The following is an 18793-nucleotide window of genomic DNA, read 5'->3' as shown; positions in this document are numbered from 1 at the left end:
AATATATGAAGACAAAGCTGAATAATAATTGTTTGGAAGCATATTACTTTGCTCGACTCAGTTTCTCCTTTCGTGAAATATATGAAGACATTACTTAATACAGTTACTCACTTTGTCACTTACTCGTTACCCCCATTACGTATGAAGTTACGTCTTTTTGTGAGGCTCGGTTATGTAATTGCAGTTTAAAACAGCAGTTTTAAACCCTCCTCCATTCGTCTACGAATAAGTCGCACTTCACTGTGACCACGGAAGACTTATATTTCTTAGGTGTACCTGGATCCTGTGATCGCGCATAAATTCAGGGTTTGCTCCTAGATTAAGCTGACACGCCTGATGTAACAGCAGTATTGTCAAAGCGGCCTTAAACCCAATCCAAAATTAGCTGAGGATTATAATACCAAACTTTTCCAATATTACAATATTAACTTTGACATAATCTTGGTTGATGCATGTCAATCGTATCCCATTTGCGTGGATCGATGCTCATGATGTCAGTCACTGGATTGTCTGGTCCAGACTCGATTACTTACTGACCGCCGTCATATAGCTGGAATATTGCTGAGTGCGATGTTCAAGAACAAATAAACAAACAAACAAATCATAGGCCCAACTGTGCACCGCTTGTCATGGCCGTGGTATATGATTTTTAGTTTCAGGTCTTAAACAGGCTCATCTCGTCGTCTACGTCGACGAGGACGTTTGCTATGACCATGATGGTGAGGTCAGTTCCAAATTGACCTTGACCTGTGGCAGCGTCATGACCGGCAGCATGATAAGAATTCAATTGAGGGGAACGGCTTCTCTTGAGTTGTGCAAGGTACAAGTGTATGGAGGTAGGGAATAATAGATATTCAATGTAAATGTGATCCTAAATGTTTTATTTCTACTATTATATTTATTTTGTGTTGCAAGAATGGTTAAATATGTATGTAAACACATGACAAGCACATTGTGTACCAGTTATCATAAATACAATAAACTAATCATTAACAGCTGAGCCACATTACCTTACAAGGTCTTGTATACACGCCGCCGCTGTCTCGTGGCAGGAGTAGTGATGTGCTGTGCAAGGCAACAAACACTTTTGTTTATGAAAATTGTGTGGATGGCGGGTGCTACCGGTAGAGTAGGACATGGTTACCCTTTTCACGAACACCTCGTGTCATCACTGATTTTCGGTGATCTATTCATGTTACATTGACCGTCATTGTGCCTTATACGCCCAATGAAATCTGGTTATTCTCTGGCCTTGACGTTTTATATTTAGATGGTTACAATGTGTCACCTGGCTGATTGTCTTTGCACCCCGACATTTTGAAGGCATAATTGTTCACTGGGCATTTATTCGACCGCCTCCGTTGCCTAGAGGTGGAGCGTCCGCCCGAGAGCGGAATGTACGGGGTTCGATCCCCGGCCGCGTCATACCAAAAGACGTTAAAAGATGGTACTTGTTGTTACCCTGTCTGGCGCTCGGCATTAAGGGGCTAAAACAAGGACTGGTCTGCTCAGGGTCAGTATACTGTGTCTGAGTTGGTATTCATGTTAAACTGCGGCATAGTATCTCAGTGGGCTAGCACTATAAATCGGCATCAGTCCGGACTAGTACAAACAGCCACACACACACACACACACGTGCATGTGTGTCGCTATATAAGTGCAATAATCTTGGACGCGACGTTAAACACCATTTTACCTCACCTCACCTTTATACATTTAATATATATTAATTAACAATTACTAACCGTATAAATCACAAACCGTCATCTACTAGTTATAATTACCAGACATTAATCATGACGATTTTGGGTGTCAGCCGCAGAAACAGCATAAACTGCACCTACTCAAATGAACGCATACATCTGAGATACGTATTGCGTACAGTGGCTGCAAATGTTGATGGTAATACATTTGCGTTAGACATGTGGAGGACATTTCCAAATTTGACGCATCAGTGACAAAATGAAGTTGTTTGCAATTCCCTATATTGAGTTGCAGCATTATGTTCCCATGTTTTGTTTAAGGTGAACAATTGACTTACATGAGCATGTTTTTGTGACGGGTGCCACGGTACGGTGGGTCAGGATACGCCCACCCTTTCACGAACACCTGTATCATCACTTTTTGACAGTGGTTCATAAACACATGCTCATGACATCGTAGGAATCGTACAAAGGTTTCGTATAAATACGAACAGGGTTTTGTCGCTTTTATTTATTTATTTATTTATTTATTTATTTATTTATAATCATTATTTCCTTTTCAACCAGTGAGCAACAGTAAAATATTGTACACTAATTACCTTTTATCTTTGTAGTTCCGATTAACATCGACTACCCATGTGGGATAGACACCCTCACATCTATAACGAATGTGCAGGCAGTGACCGCTGAACTTGAAGTCAGTCATATTGCTGGACACGTAAATTCACATTTAATAGATACATACACATCCATGGTCGGAGACAATTTCGGACGAACAAGCAACACCTATTCTACACACACCGACCAGGCAATGTCATGGATGACGAGCAGATCAGATGATGGTGACAGTTCAGACAGTCCGCATGTGATGAGCAGCTCGGACGATGTAGTGTTCACCTCTGATGGCGGTTTGGGTAGCAGCCTCTCCTCTACAACTTACCCCTTGGAAATACCCAGTAGCCATGTGTCAGTCTACGGAGGCAGCGTTGCTACTTCAGTACTCACAACAGGCGGCAGCACGGACACGTCAAGCAGCTCCATCAACCCTTACACAACAACCAGTAGCATGTCTGGAGCACGCACGGTAACTAAGCAATGCCTCTGTCGTTGTAAAACGTCACATCCGCAGACCCTGGAAGAGCTTCAGGACACGGTTGATGAATTACAGGCGAATCTGGCAGTTGATAAAGCAAACACATCTAGTAATAGAAGAAAGCGTACCTCGGCCAAGGATGCCAGACCGTCAGCGTTGTATCTCGGCACACTGGGTATTGTCATGTATGTCATTGTATTTGCGTTTCTGTTTCTTTCGGATGTAATCAGTTTGTGGAAACGGGGATCCCGACAAGGCCACGTTCATTCAACTATAATGGATCAGGGTACTTAAGTTTCAAAGCTTTCCAGGTTTGATGGACTTTTTACTGGCATGAAAAATGCTGCTTTAAGATTGTGGCCATTACGATTTTGGAAGTTTATATGTAGTAAAGTATATCGTTATGACAACAGTGTGTGAGTGAGTGAGTATGGTTTTACGCCGCTTTTAGCAGTATTCCAGCAATATATTGGCGGGGGACACCAGAAATGGGCTTCACACATTGTACCCATGTAGCGAATCGAACCCGGGTCTTCGGCATGACGAGCGAACGCTTTAACCACTAGGCTACCCCACCGCCCCGTTATGACAACAGGAGCTATGCATTATTGTAAAGCTGTATTATTTAATTATTATGTGCAGGTAACATTCTGATGAAATTCTTTGTCAGTTTTGTTGATGGATCTCTGATGTGTATCTAGCGGGGGTAGGTAGTCAAATTATGACACCGCTGACTCGTCACCTCGGGTTCAATTCCCGATATTAGTACAAAGTATGAAGCCATTTAGGAGATGAACCTACTGTGCTTTCAATGTAGAGGTTCGCAGGTCAATTTGATACCTGTAAAGCTCATTCGAAAACGTGAGGTTTCGAATTTGAAACATGGACTGTTGTCGATTCGAAGGCCGAAACCGCTCGACACTTTAGGTTCATCTTCATTCTTCCATTACACAATGACAAAACAAACTCTTTGGCTTTAGCGGATATGATTACTGATGTGTCATCGGTTGAGACTAATATTTTCCGTAGGCTGCATGGGAAAATTCAGGGATAAGTGACTATCGGTTTTACTCTATCTATATATGTTTGCTTAATGTGTACCCAAAGCATAATTGTCCCCATAATACTTGAACCATTTCGCAGATACACAATAGAACGAAGCAGAGACGTAATAGACATGTCCGCATTATTCAAACTGACATTTCAAGAGAAAATAAACCGACCTTTGTAGTGTTTTTGCCCTTAAATGCACCCCACTATTATGAAATTACAAAGTTCTGCAGATTAGAAGTCTAAGCATGTTGACGGGTAGACGTGACATCATAGTACGTGATAGCGTAGCCGTGATACTATGATATTACTGGACGCTCTCTATTGTATCTCCCGACATGGGTAACATGTGTGAAGCCCATTTCTGGCGTCCCCCGCCGTGATATTGCTTGAATATTGCTAAAAGCGGCGTAAAAACATACTCACTCACACACTCACTCACTCACTCACTCACTATTGTATCTGATGAATGCTGACAGCAGTGTAAAAACACAGCCGCGCACTTGCTATTGTTTTCGAGATACTTGGCACATGATTGAACTGTCAAAGTTGTGCCATATATAACATAATCATACCGCCATGTCAGAATGATGAGATCTAATTGGTCCACGTGACCTTGATAAAATACCCCACCACGAGCAACGCAGGCTGCAATGCAAAAGCCGCACGCTTTTCCCGAATCAATGGAAGTCATGTGACATAGCACAAAATAACCTCAGCACAATCGAACAGCTGTTTTCTATCAATTTTGAATTATTTGTGTTAATTCTTTTACAATGTCACATTAAAACATGTCGGTAAGATAAATTCGTTGTAGCAGGATCACTCCCGGTTCATGGGGATTTATGTGCCCCGCGTTAGGTTTCATACCACCGATAACAGTGTTTATTTTAAGTTGTATGCTGCAACTTATAATACACACTGTTATATCATTATAATTGAGTTTGCCGTCATTTTAAGGCAAGCTCATATATGTCTTCAAAAGTTCAAAACTATTTCTAAATGAACAATAAATTTTAACAATTTGAAACAGTTCTAAAACAATCGCAAATATGGCCAGAGGTTTTACATATGCTTATATATTCTACAGCCATATTTCTGTATTCCATATATAATCGTTTGTAATAAATATTATTTTCGGGGGTTGTGTTGTTGCCAGTTGGTAGGAAAACGCCTTTAAGTGCTCGAAGCAACCGTAAAATGTTGATATCAATCAGGTTACTCACTTGCAAGTGTTGTGGAACATTTACACGACACGACAAAACAGGTAATACTACGGTAAACATGGATATGTACATGTAAAATAGGCAACATGTTTCTACATAAACATAAACCCTTGATACATGTATGTAAATATAATTATCTCAATACTCAAAAGTTTTGACAACATTTACAGTTTTAACATGATCGCAAATGACAACCAAACAGGTCAAAGCTGTGCAACCTATAACAATATAATCGAACCCTGGTAAAATCCATACTTACTGTAACTTCAAACAACAATGCTTCACCACAACACCACACACCGATATAGTTTTGGATTGTGCACGGCTGAAATGTTCAACAAGGCTGGTTTGATGGCAAGGTAAATATCGAATGGAAATTCTGTGAGAATCTTTTGGGATTTGTTGTCGATTTTGTCAGCTTCAGCAACAAAACAAGATTTTGTATATTTTAATATAAATATTAATATATATATATATATATATATATATTTTTTTTTCTTTACCTTTTTATGTAAAACAATTTAGTCTCATAGCAACAATGTAATTTTTCTAGCTTGCAATTTCATTTTATAACAGTCTGACACACATTTATTTATTTCGAATGTTCATAGACAATTTTTCGCCCATCACATCCCAGCCAAACTCTCTGTGTGTCTTCTATATATCAGAAACTGAGGTTTGGGCCATGTGTTCTTTGTCGTGTGGTTTAACTAAATGCTCACCGTCAAAGTCCCCTGCAGAGATTCCAAGTTAGAATTGTTCATATGCTGGTAATAGACTTAATAGATCGGCTAGTCAGGCCTGATGGCTCGGTTGAATCCATGCCATCATACCTCGACGGAGTGGATAGTTGTTCAGAATATCAATCACTGGATGCTATGGTACAAACCTTAGTATTTACGGGTCGCCGTATGCATATACCTGGAATAATATGTGCGGCGTTAAAAATCAAACATACTTGGACAGTGTGAGAGTTTATGAGATGTAAATATGAAAGCATGTTCTCGAAATGGTGAAGGAACAATGGCAGTCTTGGATACACATAAATTGCATACGTCTTAGGAACCTGAATTCGGTTGAGTGTGTAACCTGTTCAAACCTGCATGTACATCAATCTTCATTCGCTGAAACTGACTTTAGTCTTTCCAGTCAGATATGATTTAAGTATAAAGACCAGGCAAACTACTTTCTGATACCAAGTCATTGAAAAAACAAAACAAAACTTGTTACATGTTAAATAGTCTTACAAAGTACATATTTACACCAAAAGAACAGTCGTATGTAATTTCATACTGCCCTGATCCCACAACCAGCGCCTAGGCATATTAAAATCCCAGCCAGAGGCCGAGCTGAAGCTGTGACGTCATAGTGGAGAGACGTCCGCCATTTTGTTTCGTTTACAGTGCATTAATCAACATGACAATGAAGTGATTTTCCGTTATTTCAGGCGTATTAAAGATGAAAATTGGGCATTTAGTTAATCAAACAAAGTTACCAAGTGTCTTTTCTTGAAGTTTCCAAGCGGAAAGCCCGATTTAACAAGGAGGAAAGTTTGGATAAAGCGTTATCAGCGAGGAGAAAAATGGAAACCGACTGGATATGCTGTATTGTGATTCTTGCTGTTTGAGGCATCTGTTTATGAGAGAGATCCACACAAACTAAACGGACTTGGTTACGAAAATGAATTTAGCATTCATTGTTACATATAATCCATGACTGGCTACCCTCGGACAACAATTACAAAGGACCAAGGTCCACATTGATCAGATTACATGCTAAGGTTATATTTGGCCCAATTTTGGTGTACATAAATTCATATATTCTTTTCATGGTCTTGCGTACTTGACACCCTTGTCACCCAAGGCCAATCCGGAAGCTTGACCACTGATGCGGATAGGTTAATATTGTTATCACGGGACGTTTTGACATCACCTCTGCCATCACATTTGATACTGCCATTGAATATTGTACTATCACACTATTGCATACAGCCATTGTAATTGCTGTGCAATAATTTTAATGGATTTGAAACCTTGTTAATTGTATAATACAATTGTTGATTGTTTCACACTAAATTCTTTCTGGGTTAACATATTGTTTCAATATGGGATTCGACACGTTATATCAAATCTCAAAGTATTGAGAAAAGGGTGCCATTTTAAGTAAAATTACTGAACAAATGTCGAGAAAAGGGAATTATATAAAGGAAACTTTTCGTACGCCATTTGCCTTTTATGAATGTTGAATCTGCATACCAAATACGATTATATGAGTCTCGTGTACCACATCGCTGAGTACCGAATATCTTCTAAATAGACCCAGAATCCCGCGTATCAAAAGGGGTTTGGCAGCTTCATGTTTTGGTCGTCTTAAATTAACTAGACTTGAAGTATCCGTAAGCCATGAAAGTATTATTTGAAAATAATGAATATAAAACACGTTTATATACTTACCATCACGTACATTGTTTACACCTTTTCTTATTTGAAAACAGGATAGATTATATCAATGAAGATGAAAGTCATGAAAAATGAAAAATAAATAATCAAGTACATGTATTTGCCTCAGGAATGATTTTACGATAAATGTCAAATGTGAAAAAAGTATGTGCTCATGTGTATGCCTTATTGGATTTTTGTATCGATTATTAATAAGATGCGGATCGAATTTTTCATTTTTCACAAACGAACTGTTTTAACCCTAAATGGATCCACCACAAATGATTATTTCAGTCATTTTCTGACTAACTCTTGGATAAGTTATTGTTTGACAAAAAACTGTTTTACGTTAGATAAGTACCGCGAATTTGCTGGACATTTTTAGATAATATTTTACGTGAAAGGTATTTCTGGTGTGATATTGCCATTTTTAGTTTATTTATTTGTTGTTAACTAAATTTATTTCATTCTTCCTTAGTGTCTCTCTCTAATATATGGTAGTCCATGTTTTAGTGATGGATTTTCTTTTGTCGAGACGAGTAGAGTGACTTCATGTAGTAAGCTAAATTCTCGCCATTAATATGGCGTATATTGATTACTGTCTACACGGCAGTATTAACTGAACCAACCAGCGCTTGACGACACAATGTTTACAAATAACATTCATTTGTATAGAAAATTGTTTTAGCGTATACAGTCCAATGCTAATTGTTTGACATAAAGACAACACAGTGAACAATGTCTTGACAATGCTAATCGTCAATCTACACCTGGCACATTTTACAAAAGAATACCTGTCTTACGAATTATTTTAAACATCCATTTTATTTAGAAATGTCAGGATAGCGTTTTTACAACCGATTGTGTCCCCTAGTCTTTGTGTGTTGACATGGAATGATCGTATTCACTCGCGATTGTCAAGACTATTTGACTAACAACTGTCTCATATCGATATGGAGGAATGTGTAAGGTCAATGAGCGAAAATTCAACGTTTTCATCGATGGCATTGTCAGGTGATGCCATGGTGAACGCTAGTAATCTACTAAACGATACATAAACAGTGATCGTCTGCTAGTCAACTCTCCACCATGACGTCACGTCACGTCACGTCACGTCACGTCATGACAACTCTGCTTATGAACTCTTGGTACGAGGGCTGGCTGAAAGTTTCTAAGTCTAACTGTGAAAGACCCGTACCAAGTCGATGGTTTTCATTTATTTCCCCACATAGTCCCCTTCCAGGTTTACACACTTTTGCCAGCGATGCTGCAAGGCCTGGATGCCGGTCAAGAAGAAATTTTCTTCAGCCACCCTAAAAAAGTCATTCACAGCGGAAATGACGTCATCATTACTAGGAAAATGGCGACCGGCTAGTTCCTTTTTCATTTTGGGAAACAGGTGGAAGTCTTACGGGGCCAAATCGGGTGAATAAGGGGGATGGTCAATGAGTTCGAAGCCACAATCATGGATTGCTGACATGGCAACCACCGATTTGTGAACAGGAGCATTGTCTTGGTGGAACAGGACTCCTTCACTTAGCATTCCCCGTCGCTTAGCTGTGATAGCTTCACCCAACTGTCTCAGTAGGTCAGCATAATATCTTCCATTGATAGTCTGGGCTTTTTCAAGATAGTCAATCAGCAGAATACCCTTGGAATCCCAAAAGACTGAAGCCATCACCTTTCCAGCAGAAGGAACCGACTTGGCTTTTTGGGGGGCTGGTGATTCCGGATGCTTCAATATATTTTCTGTTCTATAATTGCACACACCTATTTCCTGTCCTATGATTACACACACCTTTTCCTGTCCTATGATTACACACACCCATTTCCTGTCCTATGATTACACACATCTTTTTCTTGTCCTATAATTGCACACACCTGCATGTATTTCCTGTCCTATGATAACACACACACACACATTTCCTGTCCTATGGTGACACACACCTATTTCCTGTCCTATGTCACACGCCCATTTCCTGTCCTGTGGTGACACCCATTTCCTGTCCTATGATTACACACACCTATTTCCTGTCCTATGATGACACACACCCATTTCCTTTCCTGTGGTGACACACCTTTTTCCTGCCCTATGATAACACACCTATTTCCTGTCCTATGATTACACACACCCTTTTCCTGTTCTATGATTATACACACCTATTTCCAGTCCTATGATTACACACACCTATATCTTGTCCTATGGTGACACACATCTATTTCCTGTCCCATGATTACACACAGCTAATTCCTGTCCTTAGATTATATACACCTATTACCTGTCCTATGATTACACACACCTATTTCTTGTCCTATGATTACACACATCTATTTCTTGTCCAATGATTAAGCACATCTATTTCCTTTCCCGTGAAAACACACCTATTTCCTGTCCTATGATTATACACACCTATTTCTTGTCCCGTGATTACACATACCCATTTCCCGTCCTGTGGTGACACACACCTAATTCCTGCCCTATGATTACACACACCTATTTCCAGTCCTACGATTATGCACACCAAAATTCTGTCCTATGGGGACACACACCTATTTCATGTCCTATGATTACACACACCTATTTCCCGTCCTATGATTACACACATCCATTTCTTGTCCTATGATTACACATCTCTTTTTCCTGTCCTATAATTACACACAGGGATTTCCTATCCCATGATTACACACACCTAATTCCTGCCCTATGATTACACACACCTATTTCCAGTCCTACGATTATGCACACCAAAATTCTGTCTTATAGTGACACACGTCTATTTCATATCCTATGATTACACACACCTATTTCCCGTCCTATGATTACACACATCCATTTCTTGTCCTATGATTACACATCTCTTTTTCCTGTCCTATGATTACACACACATATTTCTTATCCTATGATTTCACACACCTATTTTCTGTCCTATGATTACACACATTTATTTCTTGTCCTATGATTACACACATCTATTTATTGTCCTATGATTACGCACATCTATTTCCTTTCCCGTGATAGCACACCTATTTCCTGTCTGTTCTATGATTACACACACCTACTTCTTGTCTCGTGATTACACATACCCATTTCCTGTCCTATGATTACACACACCTATTTTCTGTCCTATGATTACACTCACCAACTTCTTGTCCCGTGATTACACACATCTATTTCAGGTCCTATGATTACACACACCTACATGTATTTCCTGTCTTATGATAACACACACACCTATTTCCTGTTCTATGGTGACACACACCTATTTCCTGTCCTATGGTTACACACACATATTTCCTGATCCTATATTTACACACACATAATTCCCGTCCTTTGGTTTCACACTCCTATTTCTTGTCCTATGATCACACTAATCAATTTCTTGTCCTATGATTAGGCACATCTTATTCCTTTCCCGTGATAACACGGCTATTTCCAGTCTGTCCTAAATTACACACACCTAATTCTTGTCCCGTGATTACACACACCCATTTCCTGTCCCGTGATTACACACATCTATTTTTTGTCCTATGATTACACACACCTAATTCCTGTCCTATGGTTTCACACACCTATTTCCTGACTTTGATACGCACACCTACATGTATTTCCTGTCCTATGGTTGCACACACCTATTTCCTGTCCTATGTTTACACACACATCTATGTCCTGTCCTATGATTACACACACCTATTTCCTGTCCTATGTTTACACACATCTTATTCCTTTCCCGTGATAACACGGCTATTTCCAGTCTGTCCTAGATTACACACACCTAATTCTTGTCCCGTGATTACACACACCCATTTCCTGTCCCGTGATTACACACATCTATTTTTTGTCCTATGACTACACACACCTATTACCTGTCCTATGGTTGCACACACCTATTTCCTGTCCTATGTTTACACACACATTTATTTCCTGTCCTATGATTACACACACCTATTTCCTGTCCTATGTTTACACACATCTATTTCCTTTCCCTTGATTACACACATTTCCTTTGTGGTGCTTCCTTAAAAAAAAACCATTTTTGTATAACTATAGGCACTACAAGTATTGTTTGTTACAGTCTTGTTTGTGTGAAAGGAGCAGATGTCTTGGTCAATATTAGGGCAGTGTAAACACCAATTTAATTACCATTAAACAAGATACTGGAGTTTTAATGGTATTGATGGTATTCTTTCCAACCCATACATATACGTACTTGATCATTCTTTCTGTTGATGATTTACGATATGAATTAGTAAGGAACGTTACAATACACCGTCCTTAAAGAAGCTCATGGAAAACCAGTTTTACAGCTTAGACTACTCGGTAAACATTATTCTTGAACACTTGTGAAAGATTTAATCAATACACCTTATACAAATGTCCTTCTATGACTAGCAAGTCGCCGTCCTGTGAAAATCAATACATGTTGCACCACTTGGGAACTTCAGAAATCTTATTGTGTGTCATATCCCTGTTTGTCTTCATTATGTTTCCAGGTTTGTCAGAACTATACCCGTGCACCCATGTGTGTGTGTGTGTGTGTGTGTGTGTGTGTGTGTGTGTGTGTGTGTGTGTGTGTGTGTGTGTGTGTGTGTGTGTGTGTGTGTGTGTGTAAGGGTGTGTGTAAGGGTGTGTGTGTGTGTGTGTGTGTGTGTGTAAGGGTGTGTGTGTGTGTAAGGGTGGGTGTAAGGGTGTGTGTGTGTGCTTGTACTAGTCCGCTGTTATCGTCCTAGAGGTACCATGTGGTAAACGTCTGAGACATGCATCACTTTGTGCTTTCCTCCCAAGTTGAGCTGACACGTCGTGATATAACTGGAATATTTTTCAAAGCGGCGCTAGCCCAACTCACTCACTCACTCTTACAGATTGGTATGAACAATATGACGTCAATGTGACGTTGAAGTGGCGTTGATGTGGCGTAACATACCCACCATGTCACAATTTACACCGTTTATCGTACCTTATTGTCATATTGTAATATTGTTCCCCCAAAGAACCCTCTCCTTTTTGGCGTAATGATAAATGTGTTTCATGCATCAATAACGGGATGTATAATATTGCACGAAGTTCAACATTAATACCGGCAATAGGTATGGGTCTCTACATAACCCTCCAGCTCCGGAAACTAAAATGATAGAACCAGTGATGAATTCAAAATGTCAACGGCAGACAATAATCATTCTCGAATATCTGCCGATGAAGACTCCATCGATCGTAAAAGATAAAATAGTAATAAGTATTATATACTCTTCAATAAAAGAAACGCAAAACGGACACTTTTTGGTCATGAAAGCAAAATTAGGGGACCAAGAGGTGCGAAATAAAGAGGTTTAAAGTTTTATAGTATCAGTGACAAATTTCCCGGATCAAAATATCACAACAAGAACATGCAAACCATTAGTCGGGAAACACGTAAGATTCGAAAAAACGCACCCCGTGCATTAACAAAAGGGCATATAGCTGCGTGCGTGGACGGTATTAAAGTGCAGGGTTTTGATTGCCTGGCGTCTGCGTCAATCAAACTGTGACTGTTCTACAACATGCCAGTATTAACAGAAGTGCAAAGAAACAACGTCATAGCTTGCAGCCGGGGGAATCCCGATCAGCTGTGGCCAGGGTTTTCATTGGAGCGCCCAGCACCATCACAAGGCTATGGGATCGGTTTCAACAGCATGGGTCAGCACAAGATCGGCCAAGGTCGGGACGACCAAGAGTAACCACCCCCGCCCAAGATCCTACATCCGACTGATGTCGTCAACACAGGGTATGGCCTCAACTGCGATGGAGAGATGTCTTGTTCAGCGATGAATCAAGATTTCTCCTCCGTCGAGGGGATGGAAGAGCGCGGGTCTACAGACGTCGGGAGAAAGTTATGCCGGAAACTGCGTACAGCAAGTGGACAGGTTTGGTGGGCATAGCGTTATGATGTGGGCGGCTATCTCTCATCATGACAGGACAGGTATTTTTCATATCCAGGACAATCTTAAGGCTCAACGATACATCAACGAAATTCTCCTACCACACATCTTCCCAGTTGAAGCCAACGGCATCGGTGTATTCCAGCAGGACAACGCTCGACCGAATACAGCACTGATCACATGTACACGAGCCTGTCTACACAACAACAACGTTGATGTTCTCCCCTCGCCCTCCAGATCCACGGATTTGAACCCAATAGAGCACCTGTGGGATGAATTGGATAGACGGCCACGCCGATGTCAACCACAACTCCAGACGTTGCAGCAGTTGGCTTTTGCGTTGCAGGCCGAATAGGCTACCCTTCCCCAGGATGTGAATCGCATACTCGTCTCTTCCATGGGCAGGAGATGTCAGGCCGCCATCGATTCCAACGGGGGACCTACGCGTTATTGATGGTAGCTGACCTTCACCTTGGACTTTTCCTATGTACCGATAACTTAGATGACTACAATCGCCAAGTGTTCTCTCCATGACAATTTTGCTTAATACATTGTTCGATTCCTCGTAAAAATGTATTTTCCCACCTCACACAAATCTGGCTTTGCGTTTCCTTTTTTGAAGAGTGCAATGTATACGAGGTATCCTGCTCTATCTGTAGCGGCCGCCACACATATTTCTCATGAACAGTAAGTGTTCGTTTGTTTGTTGTTTATCCTAGCATCAAGCAATAACCCTGCCACATGACGGTGGAGAGAAAACAATCGAAACTGGACCACATAATGCAGTCATTGATACTATGAGCAATGATAGACGCCGTCGGTGGTTATGATGCCTGACCACCGAACCATTCAAGAAAAAGCCAGGGAGTAAGAAGGCGTGAATACCCCATGGAAAGGCTTGTTTATTTGTGTTTGCACCCTTGATATATTCCAGCTAAATGGTCTGTGAAGAATCATGTCAAGACCAGACAATCCAGTAATTGACACTGAGGTTGAACATTTTGTCAACGTGTCTCTTCTTTGATTTGACTAAATCAGAATACAAAATCTGATTGGTATGAAATGAAAAAGTGATCAGCTGGGGGATTGGCACAATAAGTACCCATGGCGATACCTACTACTTGTCTAAATGTTCCAGGCCAACATTCAACAAAGATGTTGTTAAACAGAAAATCCTGCTACTCCCATATTTGGGTATCTGTATTTTTGTACGTAAAACTACTTTCAGTTTAACAAATTGATCACATCCATCAAAATGTTGATAAAACTCTTCTAAACTGCAATTTCAAGCTTCCGATATTTCCCAAACAACAATATTGATTTGTAACCTTTGTTATGTCGAATCGACCTGTAAAATTGGTTGGTGGTTGTACAATATCTTGATCATTACTGTATTCACTTAAAATTGTATCAACTTGACAATCGGATTCCTTTTTAGTCCATTATTTAGATACTATATAAAAGAGCTACACATTTAATAAAATCGATTATCTACATGCACTCAGCTTTAAACAGTTACCTTGTTTATTTGAGCGCTCACACACTGGTACTCAGCTGTCAAATAGACAGCATGTGTACGCTTACCTACAGTGTACAGTTTGTAGACATGGTGGCAAAGCTTATCATACATAAGATCATTTAAGTTGACTTTATCCTCGGTATTCATTTACTTGGATACTTTATAAACTTGGATTAGTTTTGGAAATAAAAAAACAAATATTGTATGCTCAGTAAGGTAAAAGGAAACCTATGTATTAATTCCAAAAGTCTGGTGTTCAGGTAAAATAATGCCTTTGTATAAAAAAGGTGATGTATCCTCTCTCAATAATTGAATGGGGAATAACTCTATGAAACATATTTAGTAAACTTTACACAGCAGTATTAAATAATAGATTATCATACTGGGCCAGCGCCTGTGACAAGATAGTTTAAACACAAACTGGATTTCGCAAGGGGCATAGTACAACAGACAATATACACGTACTACAAGCAGTTATACAACATTATTTATAAAAGAAGCATGGGAAGATTTATGCACTATTTGTAGATTTTAAGAAAGATTTTGATCTGTAAATTTATCAGTTATTCTAAATTATGGGCAATCGTAATGCAGCGAGGTGTCTCTCCTAAATTTGTGAAGTCTTTACAGTCCATCTCTGAATGTGTCAAGGCTAGTGTCAGATCGAATAACATCTTTTTGAAGGAATTTAATTGTATTCCTGGTTTAAGACAAGGTTGTGTATTGAGCCCAATGTTGTTTTCTATGTTCATCAATGAACTGGCAAGGGCTATAGAATTATCATGTTCACATGGAATAGAACTTCATCCTGATCTTGTTCAACTTTTTTGTTATTATTTGCTGATAATATCATTTTGATTTCTGATAGTGTGTATGGCCTTCAGCAACGTAATGATTAATTGAAATTGTTTTGCGATGAATTTCATTTATATATGTAAATTTAGGAAAAAAGGAGGTTTTTAAAAAAGGTGGTATCTTATCAAGGCATGAGAAATGGTTTTTTGATGGAGTGAAGCTCGATTGTGTAATTTCCTATAATATTTAGGCTTAACATTTACTCGGTCTTTATCATGGGGTAAACATGTAAAGGATGCAGCGCAACAAGCATACCTCAACCTCAAATTATGTTGTGAGAGGTGATTGTGGACGTTATCCATAGTATATTTTTGCATATAAAATAGCTGTTAAATATTGGTGTATTATATGGAAAATTCCAGACTCACGATATGTCAAAATATGTTAAAATATGCTACTTAAGGCCTCCAAAAATGTAAAATTAATTGGCTTTAAAAATTAAAAGCATTTTTCAGTTTGGCCTTGTGTGGGAGCAGCAAAGTTTCACGAATATTCCCATGTTTATAAATGAATTTCTATGTAGATTAAAATCTTCACATGAACAAGACTGGCATGCAACTCTTACAGAAAGCACAAAGATTTCTGGCATGTCTGTGGGACGCAAATCCTTCAGACGACTTGACCAAGAAAAGAAAGGAGTTACATTGGATCGGACATCACTTGGGAGTCTACTTTGGATATGTCCTAAACATGTATTCCGTAAAACCTTTTTAAAGCTTTACTGAGGCCTTGAATGATGTAACGGAGCAAAAGATTTAGCAACATCTGAGCAAGAATCATGTGACGATCTTTGCAATCTCCATTGAAAGAGCATACTCGAATGCACCTCAAAAGTTGTGAAATACAGACAACAAAGGTTGGAGCTGTTTCAGTATTGATCGACATAAGGGGACCATTACAAAGTTTAAGTTGAAGTCCAACTTGTCATATGGTCGTTCTGTTGGAGTTTCTGCCGCTCTGAATATTTATGCATAGATCTATATATATGAAACAGATGCTGCGATCAAACTGGTCTTTCTTATTTCTAGTTTAGGTTGGTAAACCAGTGGGAGGGAATAGGCTTTTTGACGTTGTTGAAAGAAATCAGTTCAAAGCAATACAATTTTAGATTTGTTCCAAATTATGACACATGGCAAATATTTATCATGATTGTCACATTGATTTCTGATGGATTTTTGAAGTCACCCTCATTGTAATCACATTAAGAGGCCCTCCCTTTGAGGTCAATATGAATCTTCTGTCATAAAGTTGCAAGTATTTGCGATCAACAAACAATGTTGTACTAGAGAGGTCTTTAAATAGGCATGGCCTGTGGACCAATCCCTTTTCATTTTACTTGAAAGAAAATAGTGTTAAATCCATATGTGATCAACAGCAGCTCCTTTGACGATGACAAGGTCAGCAAAACAAAAAAATCAAAACAGCTTGCCGTATGGAATGTTACTTTGCTGTTCATATTGATATACTGTATTTGTTTTTTTGCTCAGTCTTAAATGTGTTTATATTTTCGATTAGAGAAGCGTTTTTACAATATTATCGTTTAATATCAGCTGATGTTATATTCGAACAGCACGATTTTAATTAATTTAATGTTACTCTGTGCGAAAACAAACGTATTTGTCTTGATCTCATCACAGATTATTACATCAACAGATCACAAACATGTACTCAATTGATCAGATAATGATACGACACGTCTCATGAAATTGTCAGTTAATTTGACATAACATGTTCCTGGACATCGACTGGTTTGAGTATTGTTGCACAAGGAATCGTATCAATAATACGTTGCCGTAATTCAAACTATTGGCAGTAGTGAGCAATAACCTGTCAACCATTTTCAAAAGATTTTTTTTCATAATGCAGAGCCGTTAAACACCTTGTCAAGCAAAGGGTATATGAGTGAGTGTGTGAAAATTATCCCTGTTATATCGCGGTGTGTCGGCTTAATATGTAATGGAAGATCTACGTGATGCAGGTCGCAGACCTTTACGTCAAAGTATATTGTTACGTGTCGATTCCCAAATTGAAAGAGTTTGTTAACAAAGAAATCAGTTCGTAAAAGAACTTAGTGTGAAACCAACAACCAACCAACAAGTGGCATACATTCAACAAATGTATTACAAACTTCACTAAGTTTGCCAATCAGTACAAATAACTGCACGGCAATTACAAGGCAGTACACAATAGGGTGGTTGTACAATATTCAATGGCAGTACACAATAGGGTGGCAGTACAATAGTCAATGGCAATATATAATATGATGGCAGTGGTCAGTATCAAATACAAAAATACAGTCGTGATAGCAAAAGTCAGTGATAATAATATGTATTAACCCATCGGCGACAGTGGTCAAGCTTCCGAGGGCCCAGGCAGGGAACCAGGGGTGATGAACGATCTCCACACGAAAGATGGTCTCGATGTGACGAAATGAGTGAGATATACGTAGACACCCACTTGGTCCCTTACATACAGCCTAACTAGCTACTTGAAATTTTTACACAGTGCCCTCACCAGTCTAGTGGCACTGTAACATTCCACATGTTCCCATAACACACCATCACAGTCCGCGTTATACCGGAAGTTTACGCACCACACTAGCATGTCAATATAGTATATCCCGACGACTGCTTAAATAGTACCACATTCCTGACGACTAATCATTGTCCAAATGCAATGCAATGAACGTCTACCGAATCTCAACAGAACAATACAACACAACCACAACCATTGTTCAACACTGTCATATAAAAATATGTACTTCGATAAATCATTCAGAGAAACTTGAGAAACTCTTATTGGAAAAAAGGCAGTGTGCCCTACGGAACTATTACTGCACACGTCTTTTTCATTTCCGTCGAGGGGCACGGTTGGCCCAGTCATCTGAGGCCGCCGATGTGGTAAACGTCCGAGACCTGCATCACTTCGGGCTTTCCTCCCACATTAAGCTGACACGCTGCGATATAACTGGAATACTGTTAAAAGCGGCGTTAAAC

At 39.4% G+C, this 18793-nt stretch overlaps 1 protein-coding gene across 1 annotated transcript in view; it reads right to left on the bottom strand.

The window, feature by feature from the left end:
* Positions 1–655: 655 nt before the first annotated feature.
* The window catches only part of LOC124145653, a 32877-nt gene continuing 14739 nt past the window's right edge, over positions 656–18793 (bottom strand). Inside the window, exon 4 of the mRNA XM_046515502.2 lies at positions 656–747. Within this exon, the coding sequence (XP_046371458.2) occupies positions 656–747 (92 nt within the window). The remainder of the gene's footprint in view (positions 748–18793) is intronic.

This window comes from Haliotis rufescens, unplaced genomic scaffold (assembly GCF_023055435.1).
Source record: "Haliotis rufescens isolate VD_foot unplaced genomic scaffold, xgHalRufe1.0.p SCAF_12, whole genome shotgun sequence".
NCBI lineage: Eukaryota > Metazoa > Mollusca > Gastropoda > Lepetellida > Haliotidae > Haliotis > Haliotis rufescens.
The sequence above is the reverse complement of the archived record's forward strand: the minus strand, read 5'-3'. Positions and strand labels throughout refer to the sequence as shown.